The sequence below is a fragment of the Corvus kubaryi genome, unplaced genomic scaffold, assembly GCF_017639235.1.
Source record: "Corvus kubaryi isolate FWS band 111438036 unplaced genomic scaffold, C.kubaryi_AGA036_p1.0 137, whole genome shotgun sequence".
Lineage (NCBI taxonomy): Eukaryota > Metazoa > Chordata > Aves > Passeriformes > Corvidae > Corvus > Corvus kubaryi.
Genome location: NW_024580671.1, coordinates 14264021 through 14283594, shown reverse-complemented (window position 1 = coordinate 14283594; position 19574 = coordinate 14264021). Strand labels below are relative to the sequence as shown.

General features: G+C 43.2%; 2 protein-coding genes across 4 annotated transcripts; one reads left to right on the top strand and one right to left on the bottom strand.

Moving 5' to 3' along the window:
- Positions 1-1652: 1652 nt before the first annotated feature.
- Positions 1653-17153, bottom strand: PRICKLE1 (prickle planar cell polarity protein 1). Of its 3 annotated transcripts, none has more exons than XM_042017957.1 (8): positions 17065-17153; positions 10983-11162; positions 8619-8732; positions 7662-7799; positions 6960-7163; positions 6252-6438; positions 5249-6112; positions 1653-3891 (listed from the first exon to the last, which is right to left on the bottom strand). In XM_042017957.1, exons 2-8 carry the CDS (start codon positions 11112-11114, stop codon positions 3035-3037), a joined length of 2496 nt encoding a protein of 831 aa, XP_041873891.1. In that variant the 5' UTR covers positions 11115-11162; positions 17065-17153; the 3' UTR covers positions 1653-3034. The 3 variants fall into 3 exon arrangements, with proteins under 3 accessions (XP_041873891.1, XP_041873892.1, XP_041873893.1); XM_042017958.1 differs by lacking the exon at positions 17065-17153 and adding an exon at positions 16567-16648; XM_042017959.1 differs by lacking the exon at positions 17065-17153 and adding an exon at positions 11552-13909.
- LOC121659473 (basic proline-rich protein-like) lies at positions 16467-18185 on the top strand. The gene is made up of 2 exons (XM_042017568.1): positions 16467-17185; positions 17663-18185. Exons 1-2 carry the CDS (start codon positions 16467-16469, stop codon positions 18183-18185), a joined length of 1242 nt encoding a protein of 413 aa, XP_041873502.1.
- Positions 18186-19574: the final 1389 nt, after the last annotated feature.

Below are 19574 nucleotides of genomic sequence, written 5' to 3'. Positions count from 1 at the left end.
ACATGCTGGTAACACTGGGATGTTTTAGCTATTGCTGAGCAGAGCTTACACAGAATCAATTTTCTGCCTCTCAGCCCACCCCAGCAGTGACGATGCTGGGGGGTGCGTAACATGTTGGGAGAGGACACAGCCAGGACAGCTGCCCGCAGGTGGTAGAGCATCATGCTCAGCATATAAAACTAGGGATGGGGCCAGGGCTCTTGCTGTTCAAGGACAGGCTGGGTAGTAGTTGGCTAGTGGTGAGCTAGTGGGTTTTTTGGTGGTCATTTGGTATCTTCAGGTTTTTTTTTGGGGGGTTTTTGCTTGTTTGTTTGTTTTTAGCTATTAAATGGTCTTTAACTCAGCCTACCAAGGTATATACTCCACTTGGAATATAGGTACTACTTCCAATAGCACAAACAACACTTCAGAACTTTTCTGGCTGTATCTGAGTCTTGAGCTAGTCACAGACTCTATATCCCATACGATTCTCTTTATATTTAAGGTGGAGGAATGAATTAGAAATATTTCTCATAAGAAGTCAAAAATAATAAGATATTGTTTATGTCAAGCTGAAAAAAATAAAGCTGCATAGTCATCTTTAAACTTTTTTTAAAGCAGAAAGTATTAAGAAGCAGCTAACAATCTATGGAGAACTGTAATATTCCATAAGGTACTGCAGTTCAGGAGAGTACACCTGCTGCATCTCAGAAGATGGTGTAGGGATCAGAACTTGTGGAGACATTTCTCCATGAGATGGTAGTTACTTGGCAGAACAAAGGACACAGCAGTAGTGACACAGCATTTTGTTTCTGAGTATCCTAGTTTCCCATTTTTGGAAATGCAGGTGAGAATGGAAGGTCCTAATCATTGTTGGAGCATCCTGGGGAAGGTTATTAACAAGTCAGCATCTCCAGCCCCATAAGTCCCACCAGTGTGGTGGCTGTAACATACTTAAGCACAGCAGGCACATGGGCTGCTGGGAAAGCTGCCTGAGCCCCGCAGCAGCCAGCTGGAAGCACCCCCTGAGGCACCCATGGGGCACCTGAGGGACTGGGCATAGCTTTGGTCAGCTTTCACCTCCACGAGAGCTGTTAGTACTAGGAACGTGACTTACATAGTGAGAACCACCTCTGGGAGGAAAGGATTTGCTGTTCATTTTACCCTGAAAAATACAAGCAAGTAACTGCTAGTCTGATTACCCTTAGCAATACCTTCATTTTGTTTGATGCAAAGCAGTGCTGGTGTTCATTCTCTCCCTTACTCCTACACTGCTTTTGTTTCCATACTTCTCTATCCTCAAGAAGGGCAAGCTTAGTTCCACTTGACAGCTGTTTTTGGTAAGAAGCATCTATTATTTCATTAGTTTCCTTTCTTCAGGTCGTCAGAAAGCCAATGGCTTTAGCATTTACTATCTTCATTAGTGGATGTCACTGTTAACAAATTTCTGCCCTTTATTTAAAGCAGTGGAAGAAGTTTATTATAACTTAAAAGAGCTGCTTCTGCTCCACAGCTGAGTTCAAGTCAACTACTGTGATTACCTGCTGTATAGTTTTTGCCAGCTTGCCTTCTAGAACCACACAGTATCTCTCTTCCTTTAGGTAGGCAAACTTTAGAAATTACTTTTGGGGAAGGAGGAACAACAATAATAAAAAAATCCACATCCACAGGAGTTGCATACTGGTTGTAATGATATATTCCAAGCTTGTGTGGTTTTTACATTTATATAGTTTACATTTTGCTTGATCCATAAATAATACTTGCAAGATTAAGAGGGCCATACAGAGTATTTACATAGCCCCACCATGCATACAGAGCTTTTAATACCTAGTAGACAAAATTAAGCTGTTTTGCACTGAACATTTTTCAACTTAAACCCCCTGACTAAAATACAAGCAATATTTCATCCATAACACTGCTGTTAAACCCCTAACAAATCTAGTTTGATATTGTAACAAACTTCTTCAAATTCAGGGATATAAAAATATTCAGATTTTAAAACTTTTAACTGTACAGTATGTACATTTATATTTGCACTGTTAAATTATGAATACATTTAAGCCTATGAAATACTACATTATAAATATCATTGTTTTTTGACTTAGAATTGCAGCTAATACATTTTAAAACCTGGATAATGCATGTGAAAAGACACAATTCTGGAGCCTAATCCTTTAAGCCCATATGAAAATATTTGTTACATAAGTAGATCCATTGACTTAAATGGGGTTACATGCCTGAGCAAAGGACTCCAGCAGCTGTACCTCGCTCATTGCTGAGGGGGTAGGGGGCATGACAGAAAAAACATCACAACTCATTGGCAGCCAAGTCCAATTCCAGCAGCTGAATTAATATCTTCCTTTAAACAGGCATGTGAAAACCCCCAAAACCAAAACCAACCACCTCACACTTTCTCAAAAATTGTAGAGGAAAAACCATGAAAGTTAAATGTACAAAACATTCACTGATGCTTTAGGATACATCAAGGCTTCAAGCATTTTAGCTCCCACATTACAATTTTTCCTTTTTTAAGGAGCATTTTCCCAAATAAAAAGAATCCAGTTTTTGTATGGAAACTTGAATGAGGAAGAGTGAGCTTTATCAGTGAAGAAAGGGCACAGTATAGAGCCTTCTTTTTCTTGGCAGCAAGAGGAAAAAGTCAAAGATCACTCTGTGTGTATACAGCTACAGCACAGGACTGACATTTTTATTTTTTGATCTTTGTTGAATCCTCTCAGATCATTCAATGTAGGTGAATAGTGAGCATAAAATAAAATGTCTACAAAAAGTCTGTATTAAGAACTGCAGTAACAGTATTTGGACAGCTGAAACACAGTATGTAAACCTAGCAGTATCTGAGCAGATCATTTGGGGTGGTGACATTTCTGAATGTTACTTTTACAATGTAAATTCTGGCACGGTTATCATTTACACTGGCAAAGCATTACGAACTTTAGCAACTTGCCTAAGTACAATTATTAATATAAAAAGATGTGGTTCAAACTGTAGCTACAGAATTGACTGGTCCTCCCAATTAAGAAATATTAGTAATTAATTAAGATATAATACAATTTTTTCCTTTGTGTCCCCTCTTCTTCTTTGATTTGGTTGTCCTTTGTCCAAACTGAGAACTAGATAACGCAGTAGTTGGACCAGAAAGATCATCTGTATAGTATGGATATCTCAGTGACCGTGGCTGTGGAATTGGCTGTCCTAGAAAATATCCTTCCTCTTCAGAATCAGATGATGAGGATGAAGTTGAACACCAGGAGTCATCTTCCTCACCATACAATCCAAAAAATTTATCAACCACCTGATTCCGCAGTGCATAGTCAGACCTGGTATGGGCATATGGTCCATACAGCTCTGCATTTTGAATGTAGGCCCGAAGCTCACGTGAGCTTCTATTCTGAAGAAATTTTTCATGATCCTGAGGGGAGTAATAACGAAATCTCTCTCTCGGAGAGCTTCTTCTTTCTGTGGCCAAGTTAAGTGCGTTATCTGAACGAGACTTCCTACTTCTTCTACGATGGTGAGAAGGCCGATTTCCACGCTCTTCAAAGTGGTAAACACGCCTACGAGTCCTTTCACTCATTGGAGGCTGACGTATTTCAAGATTCTCATAACTTCCATTATCGATAACATCATCTGAAAACTTCACTTGTTGTGGTCTAGACTGGGATTTAGATCGTCTCAGTACAGGCACATGCACCGGCTTTTCCTCTGGCAAGACTTTTTCCTGGCACAACTCTGAGCTCAGACTCTTCAAGGACTCAGTGCTCCGATGGAGCATTGAAGAATTCAGAGTTCCCATGTTACTCATCTTCTCACAGTCCTCCACCTCCAGTTCTTGGAAAGTTTGCAAAGAGTAGAGAGATGGTCGTGGCTTGCCTTCTCCATCCATTGAAGCCCCTGTGGTGGGAGTGGAGAAAGGAGGAAAAAGAAAATGAGAGGAGTTATCAAAGAGACAAGTATTATAACAAACTATGAAGCATTTCTTGTCAGCCAGTGTTTTTTTAAACTATTACCAAAAAAGACTCCCTTCATAGTAGAATAAGCTTTGTTTTGACTTAAAACATTTAAATATTAGCTCTGATGACCAAAGAGTTAGCTGTCATGAGGACATCAAGAGCATAAGTTCAGTGGGTTTAAAATTTTGAAACATACATACAGGTATGCCTTTTAAGAAAAAAGGGTTACTTAAAATTATTCTACAGTCTGTGCTTGCCATTCTTAAGGCTAAAATATTTCACATTTCTGGTATTGCCAAATTCATGTTCCAGCTGTTGGAACAGGAAAGCCAAGCTTACTGCCTTGCAAAGAAGGATCCTTACTCTCCAAAAATCATCAAAAGTAAGCTGGTCTGCTGTACTCCACCTTTGTGTCCACTGACCCTTCATTGCCACAACAGCAGCGTCACATGCCCTGTGATGGTCCCAGGTGCAATACCTCCAGTGCCTCCTCCTCCCATGCCCCCTGAACCAAGCTGCCCTCCTCAGTTCCTCCATTGCTGCTTGGCAAATGCAGCCAGCCTGTGGCTGGGCCTCAGCTAGACAAGTAGCTGCAGTAATTTGGGTTATAGGAGGAAAGGAAAGGAAACAATGATCGAACAACATTTCAAATGGGTCCGTAACTGCCAAGTTTGGGCTTTTTGTACAGAAATAGGAAAGGAAGGTTAATGCACGCTTTATCCCTTTGGGCAACTTCAATCACGTTTGACAAGGAGGTTCATGGAAGTGCATTACCAGTTTCCCTTTAGTCAATGGGGAAAGATAATCTCATAAACCTAATTTTCTACAGCTAAGAAGTTTACCATCCTTTCAGATTTCCTCCATATTTTTAGAAGCAAATTAGGAAATTATCTAAAGTGTTTTGCAGATTATCTTTAATATCATCCTAATATATAATGCAACTTCTTAATACATAAGGTATTGAAAAATAGTCATTTGCTTAAAGCAGTGGTCTGTATATAACAAATGTGTAGTTTAAGACTGTTCTTATTCTGTTTAACATCAATGATTTTTTTTCTTTAAGCAAATGAACGAGAATTCAAAAGGAAAGGAGAAGAATCCAATAGGATTTAAGTAGCAGAAACATATCCTGTAAAAGATTATGTGCTTGATAAAAGCTACTGCCTACTTTACATGCATCTCTTGATTCTAAAGCTTTTTAGAAATCAGTGAAATGAAAAATCTTCCTTTAAAATACTCCCACAATGCCTGCTTTTGTTGACCTCTCCATCAAAACCATTCATTTATTTCTCCATTACCTGTTATGTTAGACAAAGCCAAGGAATCCATTGAGTCTCGAACACTTTGTTCTTGCTGTTTCAGGTCAGACAGACATTCGAGTGAACCTCCATACCATGGTGTTTGGTCATGTTTGTATCCTGAGGCCCCATGTTCCATCTCTAGCTCCTGGATTTTCCTGCTGCTGGCAGGGCCTGGGTGGCTGCCATATGCAGAGTCTCCCAAACCATCTTGTGACTGGGCCCAGTACATATCTGATTGATATTTCTTACTTGCTAGGCTTGGATTATTTTTTTTCAAGTCCAACTTGCTCTTGACCATGCTATCAGAAATCCAGTGTTCACTTGATCTAATGTCTACTTCAGTGGGCTGCTGGAAGAGGCTTTTATCACCAAACTTCAGAAGAAGTTGAGTCATGTAGTCTTCATGTTCAGCCCATTCTTCAGGGTCTTCAGGCATTTCTTGCTCTACTCTTCCTTTCCAGAAGTCATCATTAACAAAGCCTGCCTCTTCCCTAGAAAGGCTTAAATCATCCAGCTTACGAGAAAGAGTATCATCGGCATTGTCTGAAAGGCCAGGAAATTTGTAATTGAGGGCCGGCGACAGGAGGAGAGACTGGCGGCACTGGTCAGCTGACCGGCTGCTTTTTCCCATGCGGACACTCCTCCTGGAATCTCTGGATCGAGCAGACTGAAACGCAGAATCAGAAGAGTCGGAGGCATGAACATCCTCTCCCAGACTGCACGTTTTTGAACAGTAAATCTGCCCTTGCTTTGGAAGGAAAGGGCAGCCAAGCAAAGAGGTCTTGCACTGAGCACAAGAAAAGCAGGTTTCTGTGGCATGCCAGTGCTGTCCATCATAGGTCATCTGAGCATGGTCAACACCTGGAAAGGGAGAAAAAGCAATGCTCTGGGTCTCTCTAAAAAATGACTTGCAGAATTCATACTTCTGGAATGTGAAGTAATTTCATAAATTGGTTTTCCCTTAATTTGTAAGTTTAACACTTAAAAAGGACACACTTACCAATGTGTTCCCCACAGGTCTCACAGTATTCTGCATAGAGAGATTCAAAACAGTTACAGCAGAACGGCCGCCCATCCTTCATGATGTACCTCTGTCCACCCAGGATCGTTTCACACTCGAGGCAACAGAAGTGCTTCATGTGCCAGTGGCGACCCTCAGCTTCTGTACACTCATCAGCAAAAATTATCTTTCCAGAGATAAAAAGGATGCTTTTAGTTAAGTGGCCAAAACCTCACCTTGGGAGTTAGAGCATATAAAATATCCAAACTCTGCAGTTCACACACTAAATTTATTTTTATTTTGCTCCCTTTTCAATACAAAGATAGAAACAACAATCTCCCACAACAATTGACCTTTTCTATAAGAACAAGAATAAAAAGATAGAAAAACTACATTCTAAAGCAAAAAAAAAAAGGGAACCTAGGAACTCAGCCATTAAAGAAGCTTCTATAGGGATAGTATTTTGGAATATTTGAGAATGTTCAATTCTAAACACAAACAGGTGTTTGCTTTTTAAATATCATCTTACTGCTTGTAATATTTCCAGTTTGACAAGAAATGAAATACTCCTCAGCCTTCAAACTCTGCTATGCAACAGTGTCCTGACTTCTTAAGTGACTGCATCTGGAGTTAGGAATTTCTCAAGTGATGCAGTTTGTCAGCTGAACAACAGGAGTGTAGCTTGGCTGTAAAATGTGGATTATTTACCTCATCGCAGGCTGAACATCGAGGTTTGAGAAGTTCAGCATGGTGTCTGCCACAGTGAATTTTTCCATCTTGGTAGAAGTAGATAAGGTCAACGAGCAGCTCGTTGCATGTGAAGCACACGAAACACGAGGGATGCCAGCACACACCAGGCCCAGCTCTTGAGGCAAAAACTGCAACTTCACCACCATTTACTTTTGTACCACACTAGGAACAAACCCAGAAAGTGAGCACAGTTCCCATTCAACGCTCTACTAGCTTCTTACATTTAAACTAAGTTAAACCACCAAACCCAATATGAAATTTTATTCCAAAGTTCTGACAAGAGGAAAAAATGTTATCAGTTTTAGTCTAGATGAACTGCATCTCAATGAACCTTTTGTGAATATAAGTTTATTTTATACAAAATAACATTTTAAAGCATATGTCTGCTTTTTATTTGTCATTACTTTAGTATGAGCAGCATTAGGTTGGTTTTTTTTTTGAGTAAGAAATACATCAAAGACTCGGTTCATTCCCAGTATCAAAGGTACATTTTGCTTAAGCAAGCACTACCTTCTTTCTTCTTCCATGCAGTTTCAAAAATAATCTGTTATTGTTGTTGTTGTTTTCAGACAGACAGAGATAAGTTTAAATTTTGATATTGAGCTACTGTAGTTTGACATTATTCAGCCCTGTAGCTGGCTTGTGGCACCAGTGTGTTACCTGCTCACAAATGGCGTGCATCACTGCTCGGGAGAGTAGTTTAATAGTGCCTCGTCCCAGTGCCTCCTTTTTGCGCTGAGAACTGAACATCTGCAGCTCCTTCTTTTCCTCTTCACTCAACGACTGGCAGTATCTCACCTTCCAGTGAAAACACAGGACAACTTTTTGTCTGAGACTGAGCTTTTAATGTAGCAGATGAGTAAGTAAGTGCATATATGCAAGGAATTCATCAGGCATGCTGCCAATCATCATGAAACTTTTCCCACTTTAATATTTAGGTAATATGGCATAACACAAAAATAGTGTGGAAAATTTTTTTTTCCCCCATTACAGGAAAAAACCCTCCATCCTAAACTGAGGAGTTGTTTAGGCAAGAAAGAGACTTTTAAAAGCTAATCCAAAATCTGCTGCTAATAATGGAATGAAGCTAAATCAGCCATAATATTGTCCTTTAGAATTATGGTTAAGTGCCCACGACTAAGTGTTGCGGTATACACAAGATCTTAAGTAGTGACACCCCCGCCCCTTTCCTTACAAAGAGCTTGTTTGTTATTTCCACTTCTACTCCAAATTACACTGCATAACTGAGATGCAAACCTTTTACTATCACAAAGCATCCTTTTTGTGCCTACAATGCAATTCCAGGAATTTGTAGGTTCCTGGTAATTGGTGGGTGGCTGCAAACACTATAAAACCAACTTGTGTTAAGTTTATTGCAGTGACACCAGCCTCCCTAACAAGCAAAGGCAGTGTCCTTCCAGACAGCTCTTATCTGCACACAAGCCAAGTGGACAGCTGAACAATGGACTCAGTATACACACCGTGCTGCTTTATAGCTCAGATGCCAGTGCAGGCCACGGTTTAGGCTTGTAATAAATACACAGGCAGGTAATTGTCCACGGAAAAGCTGCCAGGGAGACCCAAGCCCCGACGGTTCATCCTCAATTCTGTGTTTACCTCGTTATCGTGGGGTGGCAGCTGATACAGAAGTTGTTTAATCCGATGTTTCTCTCCAGGGCTGTTAACATAAGGGACCTTCTCCTCTGGCAAGGAGGCAAAATACAGCTGGACCTGACCAGGAGAAACACAGAGTTCAGACCCAGAGACACACATGCCCCAAGCACTGCCAGTGTCCTTTGGCTACTGTTTTATCTCAGGTCTGATTTACGAAGGAAGAAGAGGTCACGCTACATTAGACTGTGAGAGGGTTTGTGCTGAAAATACAAGACCCAGATGAACCAGCTCAGCAAACCTGAATAGTCTCTGATAAAACTAGCACCCAGCTGCTGAATTGCTTTTCTGGAATGCAATTTGCAGTGACAATTAGGGGGGTATCATAAATTATGCACATTTAATGTTCTCATTATTCCCACCCCCTTCAGGGCTGGTCAACGACTCCATGGAAATTCTAAGTTTCCCTCTGCAATTTACCACACAAGGCATGAAGCTTTCCAGAAAACAGCCACTATATAAACAAATTTAATTTGCTCTCTGCATTTTACACATTGTTGAGACAAAAGCTGTTTTGTAGTCTCCTACTGATCAGGTTCACCCAAAGCATCAGCTTTCATTGCTTCCATGTGGGCTTTGGTAAGAAGGTGGAAACATCCTTCCCTTGGGAGGAGGCTGGATCCAGCCACATTTCAATCAGATGCAAATTAACCAGGAAATTTTCACAGGATGAATGTTTTTGTATCAGTCTTCACTCTTTTTTTTTTTTTTTTTTTTTTTAGAAGAATATTATGACAGGAAAGCTGTAATGAACACTATGACAAAGCCCAGTGGCAAAAAATATTTTTGTGGAACAGCTACAGATTTATTGTTTTTCCTATGCAGTTTCCAGCTTGTCACGAGGCCTGGGGCTGTAAGAGCAGACTATTGGCAAAGATATTACTTGCCATACAGATTTAAATAATGCTCAGGTCAACAGCTTATTACTGTGAAGGCAGATGAAAAAAAAGCATTAATCAGTCACTTAAGTCAGGAAGCAATCAAAATTATGAGAGACAGGTTGTACAAAACATGACTTGGTCTTCATTTAACCAAAATTTAAACAACCGAAATCTACTGTAAGCCCACTTGCTACTGACTGTATTTCAGGATGCTCCAGAAAAAGATAACATGCAGTAAAAAGTGAAGCTTTAAAAATAGTTTATGCCCTTTTCTCAAGTTTCTTGCACTGTTCTCAAAATAACTAGCTCTTCTGGGGGAAAAACCCTCCCATCTTTAGAGAGTTTGGGCTAGCTGGGATTATGAGGATATTTTAGGGCATTTAATTGTTCTGGCAGAATGTTAGCTCACTGTTTGCCTTAAGGTCTGATTCATCAGGATTCTTATAGATGCTTAAGTAAGTGATAAAGAGTTGCCCTAAAAATAGCCTGTTATTTGCCATTCCTGCTGACTTGTTACTTTACTCATGATTAAGAAAATCTCTGCATTGCAAAAAAGAGACATCTTCTGCACTTTTTTAAACTATGGACTGTACAAGCTTGCCAGGATTGCTCTGCCTCCTTTAGCAGATGTTGCAAAGCCACCCTGGCCATTTAGCACTGAAGTCTTGAGTTTTGAATATTACTGAGTACACAACTTCAGCACAGTTGCAATATCATCAATACCATGAATGAATACCATAAGCCGTTCATTCTGGTCTCCTATAGCAACTTGGTCATCAATAATCTCACTTTTATTCCCATTGCCATGTGATGTTGCACAAAAAAAGGGGACTAAAGAGGGGAAAGAACAGCCAACCAAACCACAAGTGTCAGCTCCACACATCATGCAAGAGAAATCCTGGCATGAACAAATGGCAGCCATACAACTATTTAAACAGGCGTAAAATACATTATTACCTGTCACAGTGACTGAACGCTTTCATTTATATGCACTGCCATACCATCCATGTTCGAGATGTCAAATGCCTAATTACTTAAAGAGTCATACAAGTGCAGTGAAATACTTGGCCAGGGAGCACAATGTCATGAGGTATGCCATGAGCTTTAATTTAACCTAATAACTTCTTTCAAACAGAAAACAAACTTCTATGCTGCTTTTAGACTTGGCAATACATACCTCTGCAGCATATACTTTTTGAAAAACCTTGACTGGGAACTTTTTTGGAACATAAAACTCCTCAGGGTTGAGAACTTTAAGCTCCCTACACATGGCCTCATTGGACAGGAAACAAAAAAGAAATGAAAGGTTGTACATGAATTAAAGTTTTATACATTATAAGAATTTAATTAGACTTATAGAGGCAGCATATCACTCTCTTAGACAGTCCTTACGAGGCTTGTTTTTAAAATGCAGAAACATGGTTGGTACCTGCTCTGGTCTGAGGCCTGGGGGGACCCAGGCATATTCCTCCAAGGCACAGCCAGAGTCATCGTCAGAGGTTGAGCTTCGCTGACACCCAAAAACAAGATTATTGGCTTTGGGCTCCATCTCCAGTGGCATAAGTGTGAAGTGTTAAATATTTCAGCTGCAGCTCATCAAGCAATTGATCTGGAGAAAAAGATTAATAGCACTTTACTAGATTTGGACATGAACAACTAATTATCAGTGTAAATGATCTTACAATGGTTTAGTATTCCTTGTGTTGCCCAGAACAATAAATTACTGAAGCTTCATTACAACTTGCATTACAACGAGCAATTCAAAAGTGCTTTAAAAAGTTACAGAAATAAAACTGTTGAAGAAAAAAAAACCTGAGAAACCTAGGCACAAATTAACACTTTTGGCAACCACAATGTATTTCAGTATTAACACTTGTCACCTTTTACAGTTCTGCTTGTTTCACATCACAGGTTATATATATGTAGGTGTATCTAGGAAAGACTCATTGAACAGATACTAACAACAGGAATGACCCAAGCTCTTCCTGAAGTCATTACCTAGTGAAACAAAAGACATGACAACCACTTGTCAAAAACTGAAGAAATTATTGGGGAAAGACTGTTGTGCAAGTAGCATCCTGTTGTTCACAAGGTAGGCACAGAGCAGCAAGCATCTGCTGGATTCCTCTGAGAACTTTGGTTGAGCTGTATGGGAGCGGAAGGGCGTTGGTCCTGTTAAAGATCTGAAATCCAATTATGCCAGATTAGTTTCTGTAAAGTACATCATGATTGTTCTGTCAATTTAAAACCCTACAGGGAGATGATTTTGTTGATTCATGAAGCCTGCAAAGCTTAGTATCAGTGGGATCATTTTGAGTCACAACTGGCAAAGAAGGCTCTCACCAAGATCCATAGCAGTCTGCAGCAAAAAGCCTAACAAGATCTATATCTTCTATTAATTCTAGCAGAAGTTCTTAGGAAATTCAGATGAGGCATTTCAATGAAATACAGATAACCAAAATCACAGAGGATCTGTCCTAACATGACAGATATCCTGACCACTTGGGGTAGGGACAAGCTTGCTCTTACACTACCATGTTACGCATGAGCTGTGCCTTCCCCATTTTAGGACATTTTTTTACTTATTTATTTAAACACAGATCCAATTTTGTCAGTGCTACATCCGAGTTGTAGAAAATTTTAATCTCCTAGACGTAAACCTTGCTGGTGGGTCTAATGAGAAGCGCAATATAAAAACTTCTGGTGGGTCCCACATTACACTTTCAGTTTCATCACCCCTGTTTTAGAGAAAATAAGTTGCTCCTGGATCACAGGTGGAAGATCTAAGACTGCTTACCCAAATATTCTGCTAGTTACTCAACAGGAGTTTCTCCTTCAAGCGTGAGGCACTGGTTAGTGCCAGGTTCTGATAATTCAGTACATAAACCCAAACCTGCTCCATAAAAAGTGGTCATATGCACCCAAAAGCTACAAACTCAGAGAAATTATACTATCCAGTACATGGTCTTATCTACCCCTATTTTCAATACATCTATATATTCCCACACCCAATAAAAAGAGATGGGATTACTTAACCCTTCCACTGGGCTAGTGCTCCAAAAAATTAATTTTTTAACTTTATTTCAAAAACTTCTGGTTCAAAAACATACACACTATTTTTGGTGCACTGCTAAGATGCCAACACACTTCATAGCTGCACTGTAATAGAAGATTAATTTAATATTTGATGGGGCAAGCAAGCCTGCCAACTTCCCTTCTGAGAACAGGCTATTTCTGGAAAGCTGGTGAGCTGTCAGGCACATGTCTGCAATCTTACTCAAGTTGAACCACTAAAGGTTAGCACAACAGCTTCTGAACTTAACATCGCCATATTACTATCTTTCTCAAGGAAGGCAAATATAACCAAACTCAGTCCTAAAAGCTCAATCCTATATATTTCAAACAGAAAGACAGACTTCCTGGTACATACTTTGTATTCCTTGAATTACTTGCTCTCAGAACCAAATAATAAGACAAGGAATACAGAACTGTTTCCCCTTCCCACTCACTAGTGGAAGTAAAGTCATGCATGAGGTATGTTTCTGTTATTGCTTGCATAAAACTGGGGTGTGAGGAAGAAGGGACAGAGAAATAATGTGATGCAATTAGGAAATCACTCTAGCAAAAAAAGGTAACAGTGTTCACTATTGCTGATGGATAGGGATGCTCAGTTTGGCAGCTTGTGTCACACATCATCTATATCCAAATAATTGTTAAATATAAAGTCACTAGGAATTTCGTTGAGAAGCTGAATTCCTTCCAAGATGACCTTAGCAGCAGATGAACTGTTTTACCATTTCCCTTTAGAAAGGGGCAGATGCCTGCTTTGCAATAATGTGCCACTCACTGACACCTAAGCTGGTATTTCTAATTCTTATGGCATTGCAAGAACTTGTATTGGTCAAATGGTCCCTTTTCAAGAACTGACTGCTGCCCAATAAGCCAGGAATAAAAGGAGTCAGCAGGTGAAACATCTTTGACAATATTTCATTAGGCAGCATGACCTCAACCACATCCCACAGGAAGATTTGAAACACAATTTAGGCAATGAGACAGGTTCAGCTCTGTCAGCGCCTGGTCACTTGAGCAGAGCGTACTCCTGCCTTGTTCACACAATACCCAACACTCACAAGCACTCCAAGTAACTGAGTAATTGCTTCATATTGATTGTTCGAAACCCTCTCTCCACAAGATCAAAAATTAAATTCTCTGACTTCTCTTGAAAGACAAGGAAACAACCCAAAATCTGAATGCATGATGACTTACTAACTTCTCTGAGTATTTTGAACACTAAGGCTACATACTACTTCCACTGTGAAAAAAGCAGTGCTGGGCAACGTCAGGATCTCCAGCACAGCAAAGGTACATAAATATAGGAATGTTACCTAATTCCTAAGGAAGACAAGGCATTGGTAAGAGAGACAAGGCTGCTTTTCTGCAGAGACTGGTCCTGCCTGGGCCTCCTCTGACACATCCGTTTCAGAAAGCACGCACACCAGCTCCAACAGGAGGAAACCACAGACTCACAGGTCCAGTTTCCAGTCATACAGGGCAGTTTGAAAGTGTGGCTGATGGAGAATAAAAGAAGAATGCACCTTACCTCCAAATGTAAAATGCAACTTTATAATCAGGGTTCTTCCCCCCAAGATAAGATGATTAGAAATGTTCAAAGCAAGGTCCACAAACCTCAACGAACTGAGATTAGGACAGCTCAAAGGACATCATTCACTTCAAAAGAAAAATGCTCCCATAGGGCAAACGTGAAGAAGCTGGCTATAAAATGATTGACAGTACACCACATATCAATACAGCCACATCACAAATACTGTGGGGTTGTTGACAACAAGGTTTTTAATCCAGCCTGTCTTAACAGTAGGCTATCTGAAGAACTAGTTTAGCAATTGCTTGTTTAGGAGTTCTTCCTCTCCTGTTCAAGTGTAATTTGGTTTGCATTTTAAAACTACAGGGTTCTTCCTCCCTGCCCCCCAGCTGCACTCATCCTTCAAAGTGATCTGTTTAAAATGATTACATCCTAAGGAGGATTCAAATGAATATAAACAACAGCTGAAAAAATAAGTGTTTTCCAAGGGATGACTAGAAAGGTGGTCTTTCTACTCCCGCCATGACACCTACAGAACACAGCAAGGATGTGTTGTTTTGCTTTGTTTTTTTAAAAGCCATGGAACATTTTGAGGTTTCAGCTCTGTTCAAATACTACCTCTCAAAAAAAGCTTTATAGCCTACAAGGAGGTTTTTCACTGGCAGGTTGACAACTATGAATAACATAATTGAGTTACACAGCTAAATTTGATTTGAAAAGAAAAGCAATTACTGTGTTTTTTCCACTGATGAATTAAAACAGTTGTATGACAAATTCCTTAGAGGCAAAGACAAACTATGCTCCTAATTACAAAGCTATGGGCACAAAAATACTGGGATATCAAACTTAGAACAAGGCCATTGCGGAAGCCCATATGAAGGTTTATCCCCATGCTAGGATTTCCAGCTCACTGATTATGTTCCCCCTGACCAGATAGAAGAGATCATGATTTGCAAGCAAAGTTAGACAAACATCTCCTTGCCCACCCCCTGCTGTTTTACTCTGTCCTGCAGGGCAAATTGTTTTAACAACTTTTTTGTTAGAAGGCTTGTTAACAAGGCTATAGGGGATACAAGATGCATATCACATGCATCCACGCACAATGAAGGCTCAACGAGTTAAGATTAGCATGGTCAGCCCATTCACCTGCTTATTTAATCTCTGGTGCAAGATAACTACATTAGAAGAGGAAGGGCACAATATAACAGCAATAAACCACTATAAAGTGACTACTAATAATTCAAAGCCTATTTCCAATATGTATTATGCACGTGATCAGGAAGTTCCATTCCCTAGCTACGGTACAAATAACATATCTACAGGGAGCTCTATAGCTCTCTGTGTGGGAAGTCTGGATCCAGAATTGATAAGTAGAATCTGCATCAGCACACAGCTGTTGGGTCCTTTTGAGTAATGAACTACCCAAAGCAGTGGGGAAGGAATGGAGCCACTCTACTTGTTCATGCAAAAGCCCTTTAGATGGGCCCTAGAAGTAACAACTGTTTTCGTTAGCCAGTATACAAGGACCAACAGAAGAGTTAACTGCTTTCCTTCTCTAGCATCCTAGCGCAAAGATCACTTTTCCAACTGGAAGTCAGACGATCCTTTTCAGGGTATTTTCTTTTGATGAGCCATACTGCAAAGACAGGCTACCTGCATTTAAGAAAAGGAGGAAGCCCCGTGACAAAGCATCGCCCCACGCCAACACATCTGATTTGGCCGTGTTATCCTTGGCTCTGTACATTGGTGATGGAAACTCAAGTGCACGCTGCAGTGAGGCAAGACCCAAACCTCCAGCCGAGGAGGAGGTATTCTCACGGATGCTCCCCCCCCCTCTCCTTAAGAGGTTGTACAGATTTAGAAAGAAGGAAATCTTGCCTTTTACAGTCTCCCATTGATTTTTTAAATTCTATTTTAAACAGCAGCCAGACTTTACTCCAATGTACACATATACTCAGGTTTCACCCCATCACCTGTTGGCTGTCGAACAACACTCTTCTTTGTTAGGGCTCACAGCCCTCATTTGAGACAAGTTTCCAGAGAAAACACTTGAAGAAAGTGTTCAATAAGTCACAAGACAGGAATTGTAAAAAAATAGAAAAGTAAAAAACATTCCGCGCCCAGCCCCGTGCACCCTGACAGCCCCGCCGAGCTGCGCACCCTCATCTCGGAGGAGCCGGGACGGTGCCTTCCTCAGCAGGCAGAGATCCCGGAAGGACAGGTGGGAGGTTTCCCATCCTGACCAAGTTTCAGAGACGTTCAGGTGGATCAGAGGCACCCCCAGTCCCCCGGGTGCCCACGCTCTGGACCCGGATGCGCAAAGGCACCGGCATCCACCGGCACCCACCCGTTTACCCTGCCCCTCCGGCGGAGCCGCCGCGAGGGAAAGCGGATACAAGTAACCGCAAATTACCTCTGTGCGGCACCGAGACAGCGGCCGGGCTGCTGGCGGAGCCAGGGAGGCGGCGCAGGAGAGGCGATGCCGGCTGCAGACCCGACCCCGCGCCCCGCCGCGGCAGCTTCACACCGAGCCCCGGGGCTGCACAGACCCGCACACCCGGACCGGCGCCGGCAGCTGCCCGCGGCTCCCTCCTGTCCCCACAGGTCCGGAGGAGCGGCCAGGGCCAGGCACGGCCCCGCCGAGGGAAGGGGCGGCGGGGGCTCCTCCAGCCCCGTCCCTGCCGGGCGGCGCCACCGCTTCCTTTCCCCGTCCCGCCTGCTGGGAGCGCAGCGGGAGCGATCCCTGCGCCGCCCCCCGGCCCCTTCCCGCGGGGCGGCAAGCCGGGGAGGGAGCAGCCTCCTCCCCAGCGCTCCTCCCCAAACTCGCCCCGGACTGGCACCGGCAGCGCTTCCCGCCGACGCCCGGGGGACCCCCGACCCCCGGCGTACCCCAGCGCCCTGCGCCCCTCACCGCTCCTCCGTCAGGCGGCGGGAGGAATCTCTGCCACCAGCGATCTTCGTTCAAAGTGCAGCCCGAGGCGGGGGAGGAACCGTGGGAAGGGAGAGCGTCTCTTGCCACCGGCCCCGAGGCAGTAAGGGTCGCCGTCCCGGCCGCCTGCCCACCCAGGGGACCGAGCGCCTGCAGAAGCAATAAATTCTGTGCTCAGAACACGACGGACATACGGTTTGGTGACAGTGCTTTTGTTCGTGTTGACGCCCGAAATAGATTTCCCACCCCACCCTGGACGCGCTCCGGCCGCCCGGGGCTGACCGTGCCCTGCCCGGCCCGGCCACCGCCGCCCCGCGCACCCGGACGGGAAGGACTGGGTTCAGGACGGGAAAACATTTGTTCTAGGTCGCTGTACATGAATAACAAAACTATAATAAAAATAATAAACCCTATCTGAAGCCGAGGATCACAGAGAGCAGCCGTCCATCACTGCCTCCCTTGGCACATTCCAAGTGGGAAAGAGACGTCCGAGCCCCAGCTTATGCACAGAGAAGTAGCACCGGGGCATTTTCTAAGAGGCTGCCAGCCCTCGCTTTTACCACTTCCCCCACCCCCGTAGGCACAAAAAGCCCCGAGAGGCGGGTGGTTCGGCTTCAAAGGCAGGCGGACGGCTTCCCCCCGGCACCGCCAATGTAACCGTGAACAGCGCGGTCAAATTTCCTCTTCCCTCCCGCTCTTTGTCTCCCTGGGGAAGTCATTATCAAAGGGAATTTATTCGCGCTGCATCTCGGGGTCAGAACGGCAACACACACAGCCCCGACGCGCCCCACCGCTGCGAGGGACAGCGGCGACCCAGCCTCCTCGCATCCCGTCCCTCGCTCCCCGCCGAGGTCCCGCGGCCGGGGGCGGCTTATCTGCCCGGGCCGCCGAGCGGGACAGCGACTGGGCACTTCTCAGACACTTATCGCTTCCCCCAGGAACAGAATTTGCATGGGTTTAAATGCACTTCTGTAAATTTGAATGGCTTTGCCCGCAGGGCACTGAAGGAAGCCGGCCCTGACGGGCACAGGCGCGGGCTGAGGTGCTCAGAGCAGTGTCCCTGTCCCCAGCCCTGTCACCCCGTTCCTGCGGGCTGCCCCTGACCCTCGGCTGGGCACACGCGAGTCTCATGGCGAGCCGCGAGGAGCCTCCACAACTCCTCGCGTGGGCTGATTCCCCGTCGCTGGGAGCAGGCAGCCAGACCGGCCGGCCGAGGGGCCAGGACCAGCGCCGGGCTATCTGACCCCGAGAGGTACAGCCCATCCTGGGCTAATGACGCTACGCGCAGTCGATCCCCACCAGCAGCCGAGGAGATGTGCCCAGAGACACGACCATTACACCTGTAACCGTGGGTAAATGCAGAAGGCCCCGCGCGGCTCCAGCCACAGGGAATCAAAGCCGCAGACTGTGGCTCCTGCGGCAGGAAAAAACCTGCTGAAACTCCAGCAAACTAACCAGCTCCCATCCTTCCACACCCCATTTCACTTCCATAAGCAGTTTCACTGGTTGTACTACCTCCATTCTTAAACAGCTTAGTCGTTTTGAGGTTAAAAAATTGGCGTATCACTTGGATGAACTGCAGATTTTGTCAGAGCTTTTGTCAGTACTGGCTTTACGAGACCCAGACTGTTCCTATTCTGTTTGTTGGACTGAGCAGACCCCATCTGGCGGCCAGCTGAACATCTGCCAGCTCCATTCATCATTAATCAAAAATGGCAATGTCAGGAATAATGTTTATTCTGCCCCATTACATGACTGAATAAATACCAACAATTTACATATATTGTCTACACCATTTCCAGAAGTGCCTGACATTTTCTCAGCAGCTCCCCACACCGAGGGGTCAACATGTCTGCACAGCACATTGCAAAGATGAGAATGTCCTTTGGGAACTTCTGCAGCACAACCAGCTCAAAGGCTGCAGATAAGCTCGCAAAGTTTTGTGACCAAGAGTCTACCAAAGAAGACATGTTCAATTACTTCCCTGGAAAGTCAAGCTGTCCCCCATTTTGCCAATGCTTGCTTTCACACTGAAGTGTCAGAGGGTGTACAGAGATAGTTTACATGGCCCTTTTTTTTTTTCCTGGACTTTTGTGACTTGAGCACAGAAACTACTATATTGTTCTGGACAATGCATTTACAGATTATCAGGCCAAAACCAACCATTGTGATCTTCTAGTCTGAACTAATGTGGTCATAAGATTTTCCTACATTTCCTGTCTGCATGAACAAACCATTTTATCTTGATTTAAAAGTACCAGCAATGAAAAACCCACTATAACTTCTGTTAAATCCATCTACAGCCCTTGTTAAATTATTTCAAGTAGTCAATTATTTTACACTACATTTTTTTTTCCTTTTTTAAATCTCAGATTGCTGTATTTCAGTGCTCAAACACTTGATTCTGTGATACCCTTGAATGTTAGGCTAAAGAACCAGCTATCATAACTCCCCTTAGGCATTTGCAAATTGTGAAAGTCATTCCTGAACTA

Coding starts and splice junctions, on each gene's coding strand:
- LOC121659473 (XM_042017568.1), top strand. CDS start 16,467: ATGCGCAAAGGCACCGGCATCCACCGGCACCCACCCGTTTACCCTGCC. Junction 17,186..17,662: donor TTGCCACCGGCCCCGAGGCA/GTAAGGGTCGCC, acceptor CCACCCCCGTAG/GCACAAAAAGCCCCGAGAGG.
- PRICKLE1 (XM_042017957.1), bottom strand. CDS start 11,114: ATGCCACTGGAGATGGAGCCCAAAGCCAATAATCTTGTTTTTGGGTGT. Junction 6,113..6,251: donor GACCTGTGGGGAACACATTG/GTAAGTGTGTCC, acceptor CTCCCTTTCCAG/GTGTTGACCATGCTCAGATG. Junction 3,892..5,248: donor GGCTTTGTCTAACATAACAG/GTAATGGAGAAA, acceptor CTCCCACCACAG/GGGCTTCAATGGATGGAGAA.